This window comes from Echinops telfairi, unplaced genomic scaffold (assembly GCF_000313985.2).
Source record: "Echinops telfairi isolate 266 unplaced genomic scaffold, ASM31398v2 ScPeMD7_8;HRSCAF=38, whole genome shotgun sequence".
Classification (NCBI taxonomy): domain Eukaryota; kingdom Metazoa; phylum Chordata; class Mammalia; order Afrosoricida; family Tenrecidae; genus Echinops; species Echinops telfairi.
The window spans coordinates 2,814,017-2,830,743 of record NW_022103905.1 but is presented as its reverse complement, the minus strand read 5'-3'; the positions used below and the strand labels follow the sequence as shown (position 1 = coordinate 2,830,743).

The 16,727-nt window shown below is 44.9% G+C and overlaps 1 protein-coding gene across 1 annotated transcript; it reads right to left on the bottom strand.

The window, feature by feature from the left end:
* Window positions 1-4,379: 4,379 nt before the first annotated feature.
* B2M (beta-2-microglobulin) lies at window positions 4,380-9,028 on the bottom strand. The gene is made up of 4 exons (XM_045286512.1): window positions 8,924-9,028; window positions 6,808-7,089; window positions 5,843-5,870; window positions 4,380-4,835 (listed from the first exon to the last, which is right to left on the bottom strand). Exons 1-3 carry the CDS (start codon window positions 8,988-8,990, stop codon window positions 5,857-5,859), a joined length of 363 nt encoding a protein of 120 aa, XP_045142447.1. The 5' UTR covers window positions 8,991-9,028; the 3' UTR covers window positions 4,380-4,835; window positions 5,843-5,856.
* Between the last annotated feature and the right edge of the window lie 7,699 nt (window positions 9,029-16,727).

The following is a 16,727-nucleotide window of genomic DNA, read 5'->3' as shown; positions in this document are numbered from 1 at the left end:
TCAGGGAGGAGGTCACATGTAGATCCTTGTAATCGGTTCCCTCTTTCCAACCCACTCTCCCTCTACCCTCCCAGTATTGCCACTCACACCACTGGTCCTGTAGGGATCATCCGCCCTGGATTCTCCAGGGATTTTCATAGATAGTTTATTTGACCTTTTAGGATACCTGTGACCCGAAATGTTTGTCTTCAATTTTCTCTCTCTCTCTCTCAAAATCTAGAGTCTGGGGAGAGGCAAGACTAATTATATCTATATTTTAAAACCTTGGCTTTTATAATATGAGAAAGACAACTAAGAGCAACAGCCCATATATACTGCAAACCTGGTTGTCGATAAGAAAGGGCAACATTTCCCAGTTCTCAGAATTACTTTCATTGATGGCATTTTTCATGCAGGTGTCACTGAGTCAGCACTGAGTCTTAGCGACACTATGTACAATGGGGCCTGCACCACCGCACAATCATGTTTAGATCGTGAAAAAAAGATCATTACAAAATTATCATTAGACAGTGAAAAAACGGAATTATTTCTGAAGTGATTTCTGTAATAATAAAAGTAGCCTTCTAAAAATAATAAAACGTGGGTATATGTACCACAAAAATCTCCTGACAAACTACCCCTCAGTTACCATTTTTTCAGCATAGCATTAAATGAAGAAATGTTTGATAACCATGTTTCAATGCAGCTGTGTATATGACATTGCTTAAAATATAAAGATGGATTTGTGGTTGGTTTAATGAGAGATTGCTTATATAAAACAGCAAAATAAAATAAATGACTTAAAATTAAAAAAATAAACAAAAAAACTACCCACCAGAAAATGAAAAGTGAGCTAAAGATTTCTTCCTAGAGAGTTGGGATTCACAGGTGATTTTTGTTTTATTTTGTCTCTTTCTGCCTATATGTATTTCTTCTTGTAAAGCAATGGATGAAATCCATGACAGGGAATCCCCGGTGACTAGACTCATTGTTTCTTAGAGTTATGGCAGCGTTGGCTTGGGAGTGATGAAGAGCTAATAATAACGATGTAAAAGGCTGAAAAGAATGTTCTAAACTTGACTGTGATCATGGATTTAAACCCCTGGATTGTAAATAAATAAAGCAAAAGAGCATGGACTCAAAATTATAACTGTTAAAAGTGCAGAGGCTTCGTGTTGCTATTATACCCCCTCGAGAAGAAGAAAAGAGTGGAAATGGGGAGAAGGGAGGCTAAGCGGGGAGAGTATGGAATAAATCCAAGTGTAAGAAGCTAATAACAGTGCACGCAAGAAAGAAGAAACTGGTCGAAAATTGTGGCAATGATTGTACAACTAACTCTTCTTGATATGATTGAACGTTTGAATTGTATAATATGTGGATTATTTAAATAAAACTATTAAAAAAAGAAAGTCGTTGTCAAGGAGTCCGTACAGAAAAAGAATGTCTGGAAGCTGATGTGTTAGCACTTGTACAATTCTATTTGATGTGATTGAACTGCGGGATGATATGATATATGTATTAAATCCCAATTAATAATAAATTAAAAATAAAATAAAACTGTATATGCCACATTAAAAAAAAGAAGAAATTCAAGTGGAAAAATTCAGCAGAAGAAACCTAGTGTGCCGCAGCTTTGTGAGAGATGGGCTCATCTGCATAGAAAATCTGGTTCCCTGGAGAAGGTAGGCGTTCACCCTGAATAGGACATTAGTGTCAGGTTTTGCAAACGTTGTATATCTAATTTCTTGCTACTTATTTGAAGTGTGCTACTGGACTTAGCAGCAAGGACATAAGAAATACAGGCTCTCAGTCTCCTCCCTAGACTTGGCAACAGAAGCTGCGTTTTAACAAGATTCCAGCTCATCTATATGTACATTAAAGTTTGAGATTCAACCACAGAACCAAAAAGATAGGCATTATTCTCATTTTATAGATAAGGAGATTGAGATAAAATACTTGCCAAAGAGAAGCAACAAAGTCCACATGGAAGAAGCACACCAGCCTGTGTGATCACGAGGTGTCGATGGGATCAGGTATCAGGCATTAAAGACCCAGAACAAAAAAAATCATATCAAGGTGAATGAGGGGGCGTGCAGAATGAAGACCCAAAGCCCATCTGTAGACAATTGGACATGCTATGACAGAAGGGTCCTGGGGAGGAGAGGAGCCAGTCAGGATGCAGTACAGCCTACAACTTTCCTCTAGTTCCTAAATGCTTCCTCCCCTCCCACTATCATGATCCCAATTCTACCTTACAAATCCAGCTAGACCAGAGGATGTACACTGGTACAGATAGGAACTGGAAACACAGGGAATCCAGGACAGATGATCCCTTCAGGACTAGCGGTGAGAGTGGTGATAAACAGGAGGGTGGAGGAAGGGTGTGGGAGAAAGGGGGAACCGATCACAAGGATCTACATATAACACCCTCCCTAGGGGAAGGACAACAGAAAAGTGGGTGAAGGGAGACATGGGACAGTGTAAAAGATGACAAAGTAATAATAATTTATAACTTATCAAGAGTTTGTGAGGGAGGGGGAAAAATGAAGAGCTGATACCAAGGGCTAAAGTAGAAAGCAAATGTTTTGAGAATGGAGTACAACCCCCTCGATGCCTTGATTTCAGCCTGTGTCTCACTTCTAACTTACAGAGCTGTAAGATAACATATTTGTCTTGTTTTAAGCTATTAAATGTGTGGTAATTAAATTTGTTAGAGCTGCAATAGAAAATCTATACAAAAGTAAACTGTAAATATATGTCTATTGTTAAGGTTAAAATCATATAGAAATGGAAAGTTTACCCTCATCTGTCTCTTGGCATTTTACCCCCCTCCCCCAAGGCGTACATTGTTAAAGGTTTGTTGTATATACTTCTGGTCCTTTTCCTGGTTGGTGGGGTGGTGGGGAGGTGTCTGGTTGGAGAAGTTGTGAACAAAAAAATCTTTAAGTAAAAAGATTAATAAAGTTTGCTTTACACACACACACACACCAAACTCACTGCCATCAAGTTGATTCTAACTCAGTGACTCTATAGGGCAGGGTAGACCTGCCCCTGTGGGTATCTGAAACTGTAACTCTTTACAATAGTAAAAAGTTTCCTCCTTTTGTGGAGGTGCCAGTGATTTCAAATGGCTGGTTTGTGGTTAGCAGCACCACGTGTGACTACTATGTCATCAGGGCTCCAGTATCTGTGAGATACATAGGTCTCTATGTCTACGTGAGATATGAAGTAACACCTGTTAGCAGCCCCTGGAATGCCGAAACTAGGGAAATGCTGATGCTCTGAAAGCCCAAGGTGGGGGGGTTGAGGGTAAACAGGATGATTGTGAGAGCTGTCAAGATTTTATCACCATGCTTATTCAAAAGTCACCAATTACAGGCACATTTTCATCTCATTTTTCTTTGCAGCTCCTTAAGGCAACAGAGCAGTTCTAGGTGAAAACCGCTCAATTCTCATTTTGCATTTCTGCTTATCTTTGAACTCTTCTCAAGTTTCATGTTCCCGGTTGGCCTTGGTGAACTCCCTGACACGGGGCCTGGGACTGTCCAGCTTTTCCCTACCGTCTTTGCTTCTAGTCAGATCATGTGTGTGCTCCTCCCAGCTGTCTCTGCAGTTCTAGGACCTGCATCAAATTACTGATCACCCTATTCTGTTTTTTCACTCCTTGCTAGTTTGTGTGTGGTACCAGTACATATATACTGCACCCTCTTACAGGTTTCTGAATGGGTTATTTTCCAGAAAGTGACTTTGTTTCAGCAGTGTTCTTCCATGTCAGTATGTGAGGGGTGCTTCAAAAAGTTGGTGTGAAAATGGAATGGAAAGAGAATAGAATTTCCCCCACAGCCTTCTCGTATAGAATACATTCTTTTTGATTACTAGCACAGAGATTTTAGTTTGAAGAGTGCAGTGATTGGCTTAATTTAGCTCCGGTATTTGCTCAGGCTCTCCTGAAAGGGGCCTAAACTATGCGACGAAGCAGCATTTCATAAAACAACTGTTAAATGTTATAGACATTTCCTATGATCTAGTTCAATAGTTCCTAGCCTTGGCCATGTATATGTGTATGTATATATGTATATGTATATAAGCTTTTCTGTTGTTACTATACGAACCCATTTTTCTACCATGCTATTCTTTGGGCATGGCTATGTTAGAATCTTACCAGGATGTATTTAGCTTCATTGCACCTCTGCCCTTGCTGAAATTGTTGACCCTTCAGATACTTGCTTGCTCTCCCTTGGAGTCTGCACACTCCTGCCTTGGCCCAGAGAAAATGACCGCCGGCCTAAAAGGCAGAATCCTGGTCTGCCGGCACTTTTCTCCAAGTGACATGAACGACGATTTCCCTGTTTGAAAGCAAAAAGGTAAGAGGGGGAGTGACCGTGATAAAAATGAGCACATCGGGTTGAGTAGTTTTTTATTAGTAAAACAAGATCAAAATAAAAGTATGCGCTGCCAATTTTTACTTGCAGAAAATGAGTTTTATGTGATACATCTCAACCACTATTACAAATTTCTAAAATCCTGGCCATTTTTTCTAAATTTGGGTCATTTTTTCTAAGCAGAGCATGCATATGTGAGTTTAATTCTGAATACACAGAAATGCCTTATTGCCAAGCTTTGAGTGCAGAATAGAAGAGTTCAGATTTGGCCAAGAGGTTAATGTGGAACTTGGTGTTGAATTTTCTCTTCCCCAGCTCCATGCTGCCAGGCTTCTAGCGCTACCTTCTCACACCCCACACCTGGGAGTGGGGCTCCCAAAGACAGATGATCACCGTATGAAGCAGGAGGATAGTTTTTTAAAAATAAAGAAAAAAACTGAAATTAGTCCAATCCAAATGGGGTCTCTTTAAATGCTAAAAAGAAAAGAAAAGAAAGAAAGAATAAGTTTTATGAACAAAGAATGCATTTTTTTCTATTTGGAGTACAGGTCTCACCACCAAAACTTGACTAGCTACATTTTGCTGTAGATAACTCCTCATTTATAAATGAAGGAGCTGCAGACCAATGATAAACAATCATATCCCATTCGTTTATCCCATTGGTGCCCCACAACCGTAAGAGAAAAGATACTGTTTTTAGGGGTCTGTGGGTCTACAGTTTCAGTAGCTGTGTGAGTGAGCAGGTCACCCCAGTACCTCTTTGTGCTTTCAAACTAATGTCCCAGTCTTAAGAGTAAGATAGGCGATAGGACCGGGTTTTCAGCATCAAGGCACTCTGGAGGATTTCACTGAAAAGTTGGCTTTTGCCGATGATAGAGAGCCCAAATTCATCTTTTCATACCCTTTAGAACTTGCTGAAACATTATATCGTAAACCAGTCCATAGAGTTCTAACAATGTTTCCATTTCTCTCCTTTCCCCATGGGCTGAGAGCCTCCGGAGGGCCATCACAGTGCTCACACTGACACAAGACATTGCACAAGGGAGGAATGGGGCATCAGCAGAACCATGTCACTCTTCTGCCTGACAAATAAAGGAACTGCTATGCACGGGAAGAGAACAACAATGACAACAACATTTTAAAGGCCCTCTTCTTAACAGAAATGTCCAGCCTGGAAAAGGCAGGCCAAAGATCAAACCCTGGCAGGTTAACTGTCTGCTCAGACCTTCCACTTCACACTCGTAGCCCCTCTGTCCCCCTTGAGAGGATGCTGGAAAGGCCACCCCTGGGGACACATGCCTTGTTCAGGCCCCTCCAAAGGAGAAGGGATGGGCCCCACAGATCCTTCTTTCCTGTTAAAATGCTAACCCAAGTAACGCATCACCCCCACCCCCCAATACAGAAGGGTTCTCATGTCAGAGCTGTCTCTAGTTCCCGGGAGAGTAAAACAAAACAAGCTTTTCTCCCAGTCGGAAACTCACCTCAGTGATTCTGGTTAGTTGTCTCGATCTATGAAAATGAAATGGGGGGCGGGGGAGAAGAAACAAAACATAAACTCAGTTTTACTTTTAAAATACTGTGTATTAGATGTCTAAATAAGGCTGGCAAGGTAGGCTACTGTTTTGAACTATGCACTGGGACCCAATCCAGCCAGAGAGCACTGGAGGAGTCCAGGATTGTCGGGGCGCTAGACTCCAAAACCCAACCCATTGCCATCGAGTCGGATTCACTCAGAGGGATCCTAAAGGATGGGGTGGAACTGTCCCTGTGTGTTTCTGGGACTAAATCTTTACAGGAGTAAAGATTTCTCAGGCGAAGTGGGGGGTGGGTTTGAACTGCTGACTTGCAGTTAGCATAAGGTGACCAGATTTTAACATTGGTAAAGCAGGGCACCATTGATAAAACTCATATTCTGGCGAAACAGCCACATGGCAGCCGAAATCCGTATACCCTACCTTGTCGTGCATTCTTTCCAAACATCTGGACTTTTTAAAAATGCCGCGGGACACAGGAAAAAATTGTTCAAAAGCGGGACGTCTGGTCACCTTAAGTTAGCAGCCCAACGAATAAGCTACTACCCCACTAGGACTCCTGGGGCTTAAAAACAAATACTCTTGAAGCCATCCTTAGTCCTTACATAGCAACACATCTGTGAGGAAAGCCCGGAGGAGCCAGGCTGCAAGAACCCTGGGAGTGTTCTCACTGCAGGGAAAGTACTGGGTCAGGGATCCGAAAAGGAACCACTTAGCAGAGGGCTCTCCGCAGAGCAACGGGCAGGAGGACACTGAAGTCACGGGATGTTATTGGTTCCTAATCAGAATGCCAATACCCTTTCCTGGTCACCTGAGTATGCAGTTTACAAAAATATCAGAGCAGCTTCTTTTTGCCATACCAACACTCAGATATAGCTGATAGTTGTTAAGGAAGGAATGTGAAAAAAACTCACCCCACTTCACTATCTTGGGCTCCTTGAGAGTCACATGCTCCACACGGCAGGCCCACTCATCTTTTCCATTAGGAATGAATTCAGTGTGGACCAGGAGATAGAACGACCAGTCATTGCTGAAGGCCAAGTCTGACCGTTCTACCTTCTCTGTGATCTTCTGACCGTTCTTGTACAGATCAACCGTAATCTGCGGGGGATGAAACCCAGACACATAGCAATTCAAGAAGTTCGGCTTTCCATTCTCTGCCGGATGACGGGAATACACCTGAACCTTTGGAGTACCTGAGGAACATGGGAGAAACACAAATGAAAATTGCCAGAGTAGTTCACTCGGGTTAGCTTAGCTTAAAACTAGATCAAGGGACCAAGAGTGAAAGTTTATGTCTGAAGTTTAATGGATAAACGTCTGCTTGTGGTAAAACAAACAGAACCCACACACCAGACAGGAGGGAAAACATCACCACCAGAGATTTCTTGTGTATCCTTCAGAAATGGTCTATCTTGCATTGGTCATTGAAAAACATTTTTAAAAAATTTTTGGGTTATTCTTTTAAATGACATCAAATCAAAAGAAACTTCGATCATGGTGATAATGCATGTGTTAAGCTTTATTTTATAAATGAAAACTCACTCGCTGCTATTAAATCAATTCTGACTCATAGCAACAGGAGAGAATTGCCCCTGTGAGTTTCCAAGATGAACTTTTAAAATTATTATTACCTCATTTTTTATTTCTTCTATTATCAGTAGGTTTTTACAATCATTTTATTGGGGACTCATACAGCTCTTATCACAATCCATCCATCCATCCATCCATCCATCCATCCATCCATCCATCCATCCATCCTTCCATCCATCCACTGTGCAAGGCTAGCTCTTCACAGGAGTAGAAAGCCCATCTTTCCCCAGAGGAGTGGCTGGTGTTTTCGAACCGCTGACCTCCACGTAAGCATTCTGTCAGCAGGACTCCCTTCATGAGTAATTTATATTTAAATCTTTTCCTCAAGACTGAGGGGGAAAACCACCACCTTTGGCGGGCCCAGCGCACTGCCTCTGGGCAGGGCACCCAGGAAGCGGTCTAGGTCGATGGCGTCCTTGACCGCTTTGGTCATCATCATGGATTACTCTTATCACGGGTTTTACAACCTCCCTGAGTCTGATGAAGCTTTTCTTTTCTCAAAACCGAAAGTAAAAGCATCAGTTCCTCTTGGAAAGAAGCAAGCGCAGGGGCCAAACTGTGAAAGCCAACAGGGAACCCCGAGCTGCCTGGCCTGCTCTCTAGAAAATAAACAAAAGCAGATGCCGACTCAAAGGGACCCTATAGGGCGGGGTAGGACTGCAACGCTTGACAGAGGAGGGGCTGGTGGTTTTGAACCCCCGACCTTGCAGTTATCAGCCCAGCACGCAATCACCACGCCACCAGGACTCCGGTCAGACTCCACTTGGACCCGAATGATCTGCCATTGATCTTGTGTGATGAAGTGTCTAACACTCTGGGGCTTTGCTTCCTCGACTGCAAGTTGCGTTGATGACCATCTTTGGGGCACTTTCGGAAACGCATGCCACACGGACTCTAACGTCCCGGGCACTTCGAGCTCCCAATATCGCGTTAGCGGTGACGGTGGTTATTAAAAGAAGAAACGGGTAAAAGAGGAAATGATGGGACAAGTGTTAGGAGCAGCACCGAGCGCTGGGGAAGGGGGGCCGCTCAGCAGAGCTCCTCAAAACCCCAAACACCTGTCTCTCAATCACAGTCAACCCCCAGCCCCGCGCCTTGGGGGACAATCTAACTACACGCCGCGCCCCCCTCCCCGCTTGCAGCTGCGCCCCGGGAGCTAGGGCTCCTCGCGGAAGCGAAAGAGAAACCCTCCCCGCCTTCCCCCTCCCCCGCGCTGAAGTTTCTCAGCACCCCGACACTTGGTCCAGCCTCGCCCAGCTCTGGCCGGCCGGGCTCCCTTCCACTGTCCGCGAAGGGGGCGAGAGGCGTGCGCCCCGGGGCGCGCACCCCCTTCTCCCTCCCCTGCCTCGGGTCATTTCCCCATCCCGGGACTAGTGCCCGGCCGGGAGGCCCGAGGGGGAGGCGGCAAGGAAGAGGAGATGCGGAGAGGACACTCACGCTCCACGGCATCCAGGCTGGGTAGGGAGAAGAGAGCCACCAGGGCCAAGGCCACGAAGAGATCCATAGCGACGTCCCACCAGCACCGCGGCGCGAGTGACACCGAAGTGCCCGCCCGCCCGGGCGCGCTCACTTATATTCGCCGCGCGCCCGGCCAATCAGGGCCCGACGCGCGGGGCCGTCACCGGTTGCCTAGCGCGCAGCGCCAGCTCGGGTTAGCCAGAGGGACTTTCCCCCGCGGTCCGTTTCGTTTTCGCTGAAATCTCGTGATCTTGCTTCTCCGCGAGATCGAGCCCTGCCATCTGGCGCGTCTGGCTGAGCTTGGGTCACGGGCTGCCCCTCCGAAGGCTCTGAGCTGGAAGCTTCTTTCTCCATCCAGCCTCTGAGCTTTGGGAGGAGATGCTAAGTGACGCGCCTACCGTTTGTTCCCTGTCGATTTTATTCGACAACACTGAAGTGCTGAAAGATTGAGCGTGGTGATGGAGGAGGAAGAGTACTGGGCAGAACTAGAACGACAGTGTTTTCAGATTTCCCGGCCAAGAAAAGAATCCCAGAGACCTCAGACCTCCTGAGGATTGCTCAGAGAAGCACCCAGAATGAATCCGGACCTTCTTGCTTCCTGAATCTCTTCAAGGAGAATTTTCTTTTTGTAAAGCTCTGGGTCAAGACGCTCTTCCTTCTGCTGTTTAGGTAATTCTTTTTGCACTGGTGGTTTGTGGAGAAGACTAGTTAGTAATCGCAGCAGAGTTGTCAGAGCCCTTTACTACCGGTAGTATTCTCTTTATTAACCACACTGGAATGGTACCTAGCAGGTAGTAGGCACTGGGTAAATGGAATGGATGGTGTAATGAGCTCGAATTGCACCATTTTATGGGGAGGGAATGCAAAGGCCAAGGCACGTTAGACACTTTGGAGTCACTTCGAAGAGACTTGGAAGCTCTCTAGACACTTGGAAGATAAACAGTGGCAATTCAGGTTTGAATTTTTTGTTGGGACTCTATGGCCTCTGGGCCCAGTCTAGAACATTAAACCTATCGACTATAAAAGTATGAGAATGAAATGTGGGCTCACTAAGCAAGCCCACAGTCTAGAGAACATAAAGAGCTGCCTCAGTGTGTGCCTCGGTGGCACAGTGGTGTTGTGTTGGGCTGTGGTCTGCAAGGCTAGCAGTTCAAAACCACCAGCTGATCCTTGGGGAAAAGACTGAACTTACAGGGGCAGATCTACCCGGTTCTGCAGGGTCACTATGAGTTGGCATCAACTCGATGGCAGCGAGGTGTTTTGTTTTGTTTTGCTTTTTGAGTCATTACGTGGCAAGCCAGGGCCCTCACCAATGTTCTTGTGGAACAGTGAAAAGAGGAAGCAGACCAGGTGGGTGGGAAGAGGTAGCTGATGGTGGAAATCACCAAGGTTTTCAGTTGAAGGAGGTGGGGTTAACTTCAAGGGCACAACAAATACCTTCTCAGTTTCCTTTACAGATTCTCGGCCTTTAATGACTCCGACTGACTGTGGAGGCTGCAGAGCCCTGGTAATTTTAGAGATTCGACACGTTAGTGTTGAACTGTCTCATGCCCTACAGGAGAGGCAGGGCTCCCCCCACCCTTGTTCCTTGTTTACTATGTAGCAGGGAAATACTCTATATAAAATGTATTTCTTTAAATCGCTTTATTGGGGGCTCATACAGCTCTTATCACAATCCACACATCCATCCATTGTGTCGAACACAATTGTACATTTGTTGCCATCATCATTCTCAAAACATTTTTTTTCTACTTGAGCCCTGGGTATCAGCCCCTCATTTCCCCCCTCGGTCCCTCAGGAACCATTGATAATTTATAAATTATTATTTTGTCATGTCTTACACTGCTCGATGTCTCCCTTCACCCACTTTTCTGTTGTCTGTCCCCCAGGGAGGGTGTTATATGTACATCCTTGTGATTGGTTCCCCCTTTCTCCCCCACCTTCCCCTCATATAAAGTGTATTAAAGAGATTTTCACTTATTCTCATAGCCAGCTAAGAAACAGAAAATGATGCATAGAAGGGAAAGAAGTCTTTTTATTTTATTCTAGCTGTTTCTGTATGTATGGAATTCCTATATCTTATTTGGATTTCCAACTATGACATGTTTTGAATAGTGAGAATGAATATGAGATAAAAAACTTAAAAAAAGATTTAAAGCCTTGGGAATCCTGTTGGGCAACTCTAGTTTGTCCTATTGGGTTTGACTCTAAAACCATAAATATGAAGTAATGGTTTATTAATTTTTTGTCCTGTGATTTTCAGATATTCCATATTCAGTAGAATTACCTTTTTTAAACAGACACTTTGTGGAGGTATTATGGATTCAATTGTGTACTGCCCAAAATAGATGTTTTAAATCCTAAAAATAAAATAAAATGTTAAAAAAAAAACCTTGGGAAAAAAATAATGGCACTATTTGCCCTAAAAATCTATAAGCAGAGCAATTTAATCACGCTATCTCCCAGAAGGAGCCCTTGTGGGGTAATGGGTTATGAGGCATGATCAGCAGTTCGAACCCACCAGCAGTGTCCAGGAAGAAAGATGAGGCTTTCTGCTCTTGCAAATATTTGCAGCCTCAGAAACTCATGGGGACAGTTCTACGATTCTGAAAAAATGGCAATTGGTTGATAGGTTGGTCCACTTTGTCAAGCAGGATGTCCTTTTCAGGAACTGGTCTTTCTCCTGATCACATGTCCAAAGTGTCACATGAGACAAAGTTTCACTATACTCCTTTCTAAGGAGCATTCTGGTTGTACTTCTTCCAAGACAGATTTATTTGTTCCCCTGGCATTCCATGGTAATTGCATTATTTTTTGCCAGCTCCCAAATTCAATGCATCAATTCCTCTCTGGTCTTCTGAATTCATTGTCCAGCTTTCATATGCATTTCAGGTGATTGAAAGTACTATACTATGCCTTGGGGCAAGATGCCATGCATTAAAGAAACAAGCAAAACACAACCCTTAAGATCCATATGAAGATCCATGGTTTATAAAATATAGCTTAATAGTATACCCATTGTACAAATGAGGACACTAAAAAAGTTGAGAGTTGAAAGAATGTGGTTGGTGGGACATCTGTTTCACAGGCTTTGTGTATAATCACCACACGATCCAATACCAACGTGTCTTTATTGGGAAAATCATACAAACTTGCTGTAAAAAAACATTAAACAATACAAAGAATAAAATCTTCATTTCTCCTACATCCTTTTTCGTTTTTTATTACAAAGATCATACATGAATTAGGTCCATTGCAAAATCATAAACAAACAATTACTGAGTTAAAAGTGTAAATTCTCCTCACCTGTCTCCTCCGTCTCATTGTCCTCCCCTCAGAAGTCCTTGTTAAGGTTGGGTGCATATCCATCCATGGAGAGACATATTGTGTGAAGTTTGGAAGGGAAGGAGTTTCTAAATGTTTGTTTGGAGCACAACATCCACGAAAACCAAAGAGGATCAGAGGTGGCATCAGTTATTTGTGTGGCTGGAGAGGCGAGTTAGGTAAATGATGACGTTTGTGACCCCCACGGCCAGTGTGGGAGCCACAGGACAGCTCATGGAAGAAGGCTTGGGCTGGGTTCCTGGAGAAACTTCACCGAGTTCCTAAACTACCGGAGGTACTGGCACAGCATCTTTTTTTTTTTTAGAATCCAATTTTAATGACGTATCACATACTGCATACTTACAACATTTACAGCTATTGCACACGGATGCACGGCTACAGTGTCAAGTGTTTAGCTAAGAGAAGCCCCTAGAGAGGACAAAGGACACGACAAGGTTGCCTCACACGTAGTCCGTGCTGAAGTCATAGTCGTCGGCTTCCCCTCCTGTCGGCTAATCCGAGTTGAGTGGTTGTGCTGCTGCTCGGTCACCAACCTGTCCACCTGCTGGAGGCTCCGTGGCCAGTGCCCCTCCTCCTGCAGGACATGCGGCTGGGCTCTTTTCTTCTGCTTCTTCACCATCAACACCCTCTTGGTGGCAGTCAGGGTCGTCCTTGTCCTCCTCCTTCACGATCTGTCTTGGCACATCCTCGGGTATGTCCTTTTCCTCCGTGATCCCGTTGGTCAGACCCCAGGACTGGAAAAAGAGGCTAGCGGCCAGGCGAGATCCTCTGATGGCTTGTATGCTGTGCGCGTTGTTCCTGCGCAGCTCTTCCCCATCAAAGCCCAGTTTCATAGATGCCACTGTCCGCTCGGCCAAGTGGGGAGGGCAGGCCCAGGACGGTGGGGGCTGGCTATAGTAGCACAAGGCCCCTGTCCACTCTGACCACAGCAGCTTGGCAGCACTTTCCACGTCTGGGCTGCCACCTTTTTGGTGCAGCCCTCGTCTCCGCTTAAGGGAAGTGAAAAACTCCAGAGGACTAGTGTAGTCGGGGACAGTGTATTTCAGCACGACCTGTCGAGCATCTGCCAGGCCTAGGATGGCACAGCATCTTTTTTTTTTTTAACATTTTATTAGGGGCTCATACAACTGTTATCCCAATCCATACACACATCAATTGTGTAAAGCGCATTTGTACATCGTTTCTCAAAACATTTTCTCTCCATTTAAACCCCCGACATTAGGTCCTCCTTTTTCCCCTCCCTCCCCGCTCCCCCCTCTCGCATGAGCCCTTGATAGTTTATAAATGGGTATTTTGTCATATCTTGCCCTGTCCGACGTCTCCCTTCATCCACTTTTTGGTTGTCGGCACAGCATCTTTTGATGAGTGTTTTACCCCTTGTAGGATCTTGGGTCTGCACTTCCATTCCTATTTTTAAAATATCAGATTCTAACTTGGATTCTCTCTCCTGTCTTGAATTCTGTGCAGACTATGCAAAGTCAGGTCTCTTCTCTAAGTGCTTTTTTCCCCCTTTTGGCAAATTCCCCAACATCACAGCTTCTCACTTTCCAGCTTCCTCAGCTAGCATTTGCTGCTAGTCAGTTATGAATATGTGGTCCTTCCTGAAACTCTTGAGTATGCTTCAAATCTTATGCTCTTTACTTTCTGGTGTCTTGAAAATTTCTAAATTTTTCTCCTAGAAGGCAGCTGTGAAGGAGTCAGAATCACTTAATCAAGAGTCATAAATGTAAAACCGCCAACTCATAATGGCCCTACAGACAGGAGGAGAATGGCTCTGGGAGTTTCTCCAAGACCAAAAGTCTTCACAGGAGTAGACAGATTTGTGTTTCTCTTACAGAGTGGCTGGTGGTTTTGAACTGCTGACCTTGCAGTGAGCAGCCTAAGGATATCCTGCTTGGTAAAGTAGAGGGTCAGTGAAAAATGGGAAGAGCCTGGAGGAGACAGATTGACACAATGTACTCAAATATAATAATTATAAGGATGGCACAGGACCAGGGAATATGTTGTTCTGATGTAAGTAGGGTCAGAGTCATCTCATTGGCACCTAACTACAATGTAGTCCCATTTGGGTCTAGCCTGCAGGAAAGTCAGGGATACATATTATATTTACATGTAGAAATTTCCCCTGCCCTAAGACTTTCCTACACTTTCTATCTCCCATTACACCCTCTTCCTCACTTTCAGCTTGTAATGTTGTAAAGGTGTGTTGTGGTACATTGTTTCCATTGTGCCTGTGTCCTTTGTGTTACCACAGATTTCCCTTTAAAAGTCAATGTCAGATAGCACTCAGCCATAAAGAAAAATGAAGTCCTGACTTGAGCTACAGCATGGATAAACCTTCTGCTTGGTGAAATAAGCCTGACACGGAAGGGAAAAGAAAAAACACCACGCAAGATGTGCACACGAGAACTGCCCATACACTCAGTAGACACAGCAGGATAGGAAAGAAGTAGCCATGAACTATAATAGAAAGTTGATGGGTTTGGGACCATTTAGTTTTCTTGTTATTGCTGATATTAAGTGTGGGTCTTAATATTATCATATGCTAATGAGAAATATCACTGCCAGCAACACCTGGGAAGAGACTTGCCCCCTCCTTTTGCTCGCCCAGCATCCTGTGGATGTAAGTGAGGTGGGCTATACCGTCTATTGGTAGGGCAGGCAAGAGATGGCTCAGTGACTGTATAATTGTGGTTTAGCCTGTGGGGCAGGGGTTGGAGGGATGAGATGCTACAAATTTGGAGCCATTCCACAAAGGGGTTTCAAAAAGTCTGTGGGGGGGGGAAATGGAATTAAAAGACAATGGAATATACTTACCGAGCTCACATATTTTTATTTAATAACATTTCATCAGAACTGTCTTCATTAACATATCACATTTCGTGGGTTGGCAAACTATTCCTTAATCCCCAGAAGCTATGAATACGTGACCTTACATGATATAAAGCATTTTGTGGATGTGATTCAAGTTAAGGATCTTGAGATGGGGAGGTTATCCTGGATTATCGCAGATGGTCCACTCCAATCATAGGAATCTTCAAAACTGGAGAGGCTTCCTGGGTGTGGTCAAAAGGAGATGTGATGAGAGAAGAAGAGTTGGAGACATACACCATGGGTGACTTTGAAGAAGCAGGAATGTTAAAGGCCTCTAGAAGCTAGAAAAGGCAAGGAGATAGATAGGCTTCTCCCCTAGACCTTCCAGAAAAGAATGTAATCCTGCTGACACTCGGACTGTGGTCCAAAAGACCCGTGTTAGACTGGCACGGTGGCTGCAAGAATGTAAGATAGTAATTTGCGTTGTGTTAAGCCACCAAGTTTGTGGCAATTTGTTACAGCAGCCGTAGAAAACTAACGTGACCCTGTTGCCAGAATCCTGCACATTGGACCATGATAACCAGTAGCCCATTCATCCTCATTCAGCATAAATATTTGTTTTTCAAAGTCCAGTCTACTTTTGATTGACTCACACTGCGGCCGCACAGAGGATGGCAGGCACACTCGTGTTTGAGGGGTTGCCCTCGGCTTTGGGGTCAGAGAGTTGCTAAGGCATGGCTTGGTCAGCAGCCTCTGTCCTGCTCCTTCTATCTCTGTCCTCACAGACTCAGGCCCATCCAAGGGATGTGGGCAGATCACCCTGTGAGAATGGCAGGCCACCATCCTTTTGGCACTGCCTTTTCTGGACTATTTCACAGATAAGCGCTGCCGTGATCCAAAATCCTTGGAACTTCGGCCTCTTGGTGAAGCCACCCCTCCTCTACCTCCTATTGCCGGTGTTAAAAGGGGAGTGAGCATAATAAGGGGGATCATTTTCAAAGCTTTGACTCCCTCCTTTATTACCTGGCCTTGAAGATAGCATAATTTTGCCCCCACCTACTCGTCCAGTCTCAGTCTGCAAATGTTTCTGGAGTACCTACTAGTGCCGGGCACTAGGCTGGTCCCGGGAAAGGTCCTCCCACCAAGAGCTCACACATGGATTCATAGACCTTTAAAGAGATTGTAAGGTCAGGAAAGCAACTGACTGCACCTGCAACTCTGCTGCCATCGACTCACGGCAAGCTTATAGGACAGGGTAGAGCTGTCCCTGTGAGTTTCCAAGACAGTCACTGCTTATGGGAGCAGAAAGCCCCCTCGTGCTCCCTTGGAACTGCTGCTGGTTAACAAACAGCCCCCCTTGTGGTTAGCAGCCCAGTGCATCACCACTTCGCCACCAAGGCTCCTTGGAAGGGCAAGGCCCGCTTTGCATAAGACGGGGCAGTGCGGATGGTTTTAGTGGCTGAGGAGTGTCCCAGCTGAGGGGGACTGGAAGGACAGGCACGGCAGAGGAAGGATTCCTAAGATGGCTTGATGGGTTAGGGAAGAGGAAAGTTCAGGGGGGTGGAGTTGGTGTGTTTGGAGTGAACTGAGGAGGACAGAAGGCTGTTCAGGACCTTGGTTGCCA

What these genes read in the sequence shown, in the direction of transcription:
- B2M (XM_045286512.1), bottom strand. Translation starts at nt 8,990, where the DNA reads ATGGATCTCTTCGTGGCCTTGGCCCTGGTGGCTCTCTTCTCCCTACCC. An exon ending in CAGCCTGGATGCCGTGGAGC is followed by an intron (nt 7,090 to 8,923) that starts GTGAGTGTCCTC and finishes CATGTTCCTCAG; the next exon opens with GTACTCCAAAGGTTCAGGTG.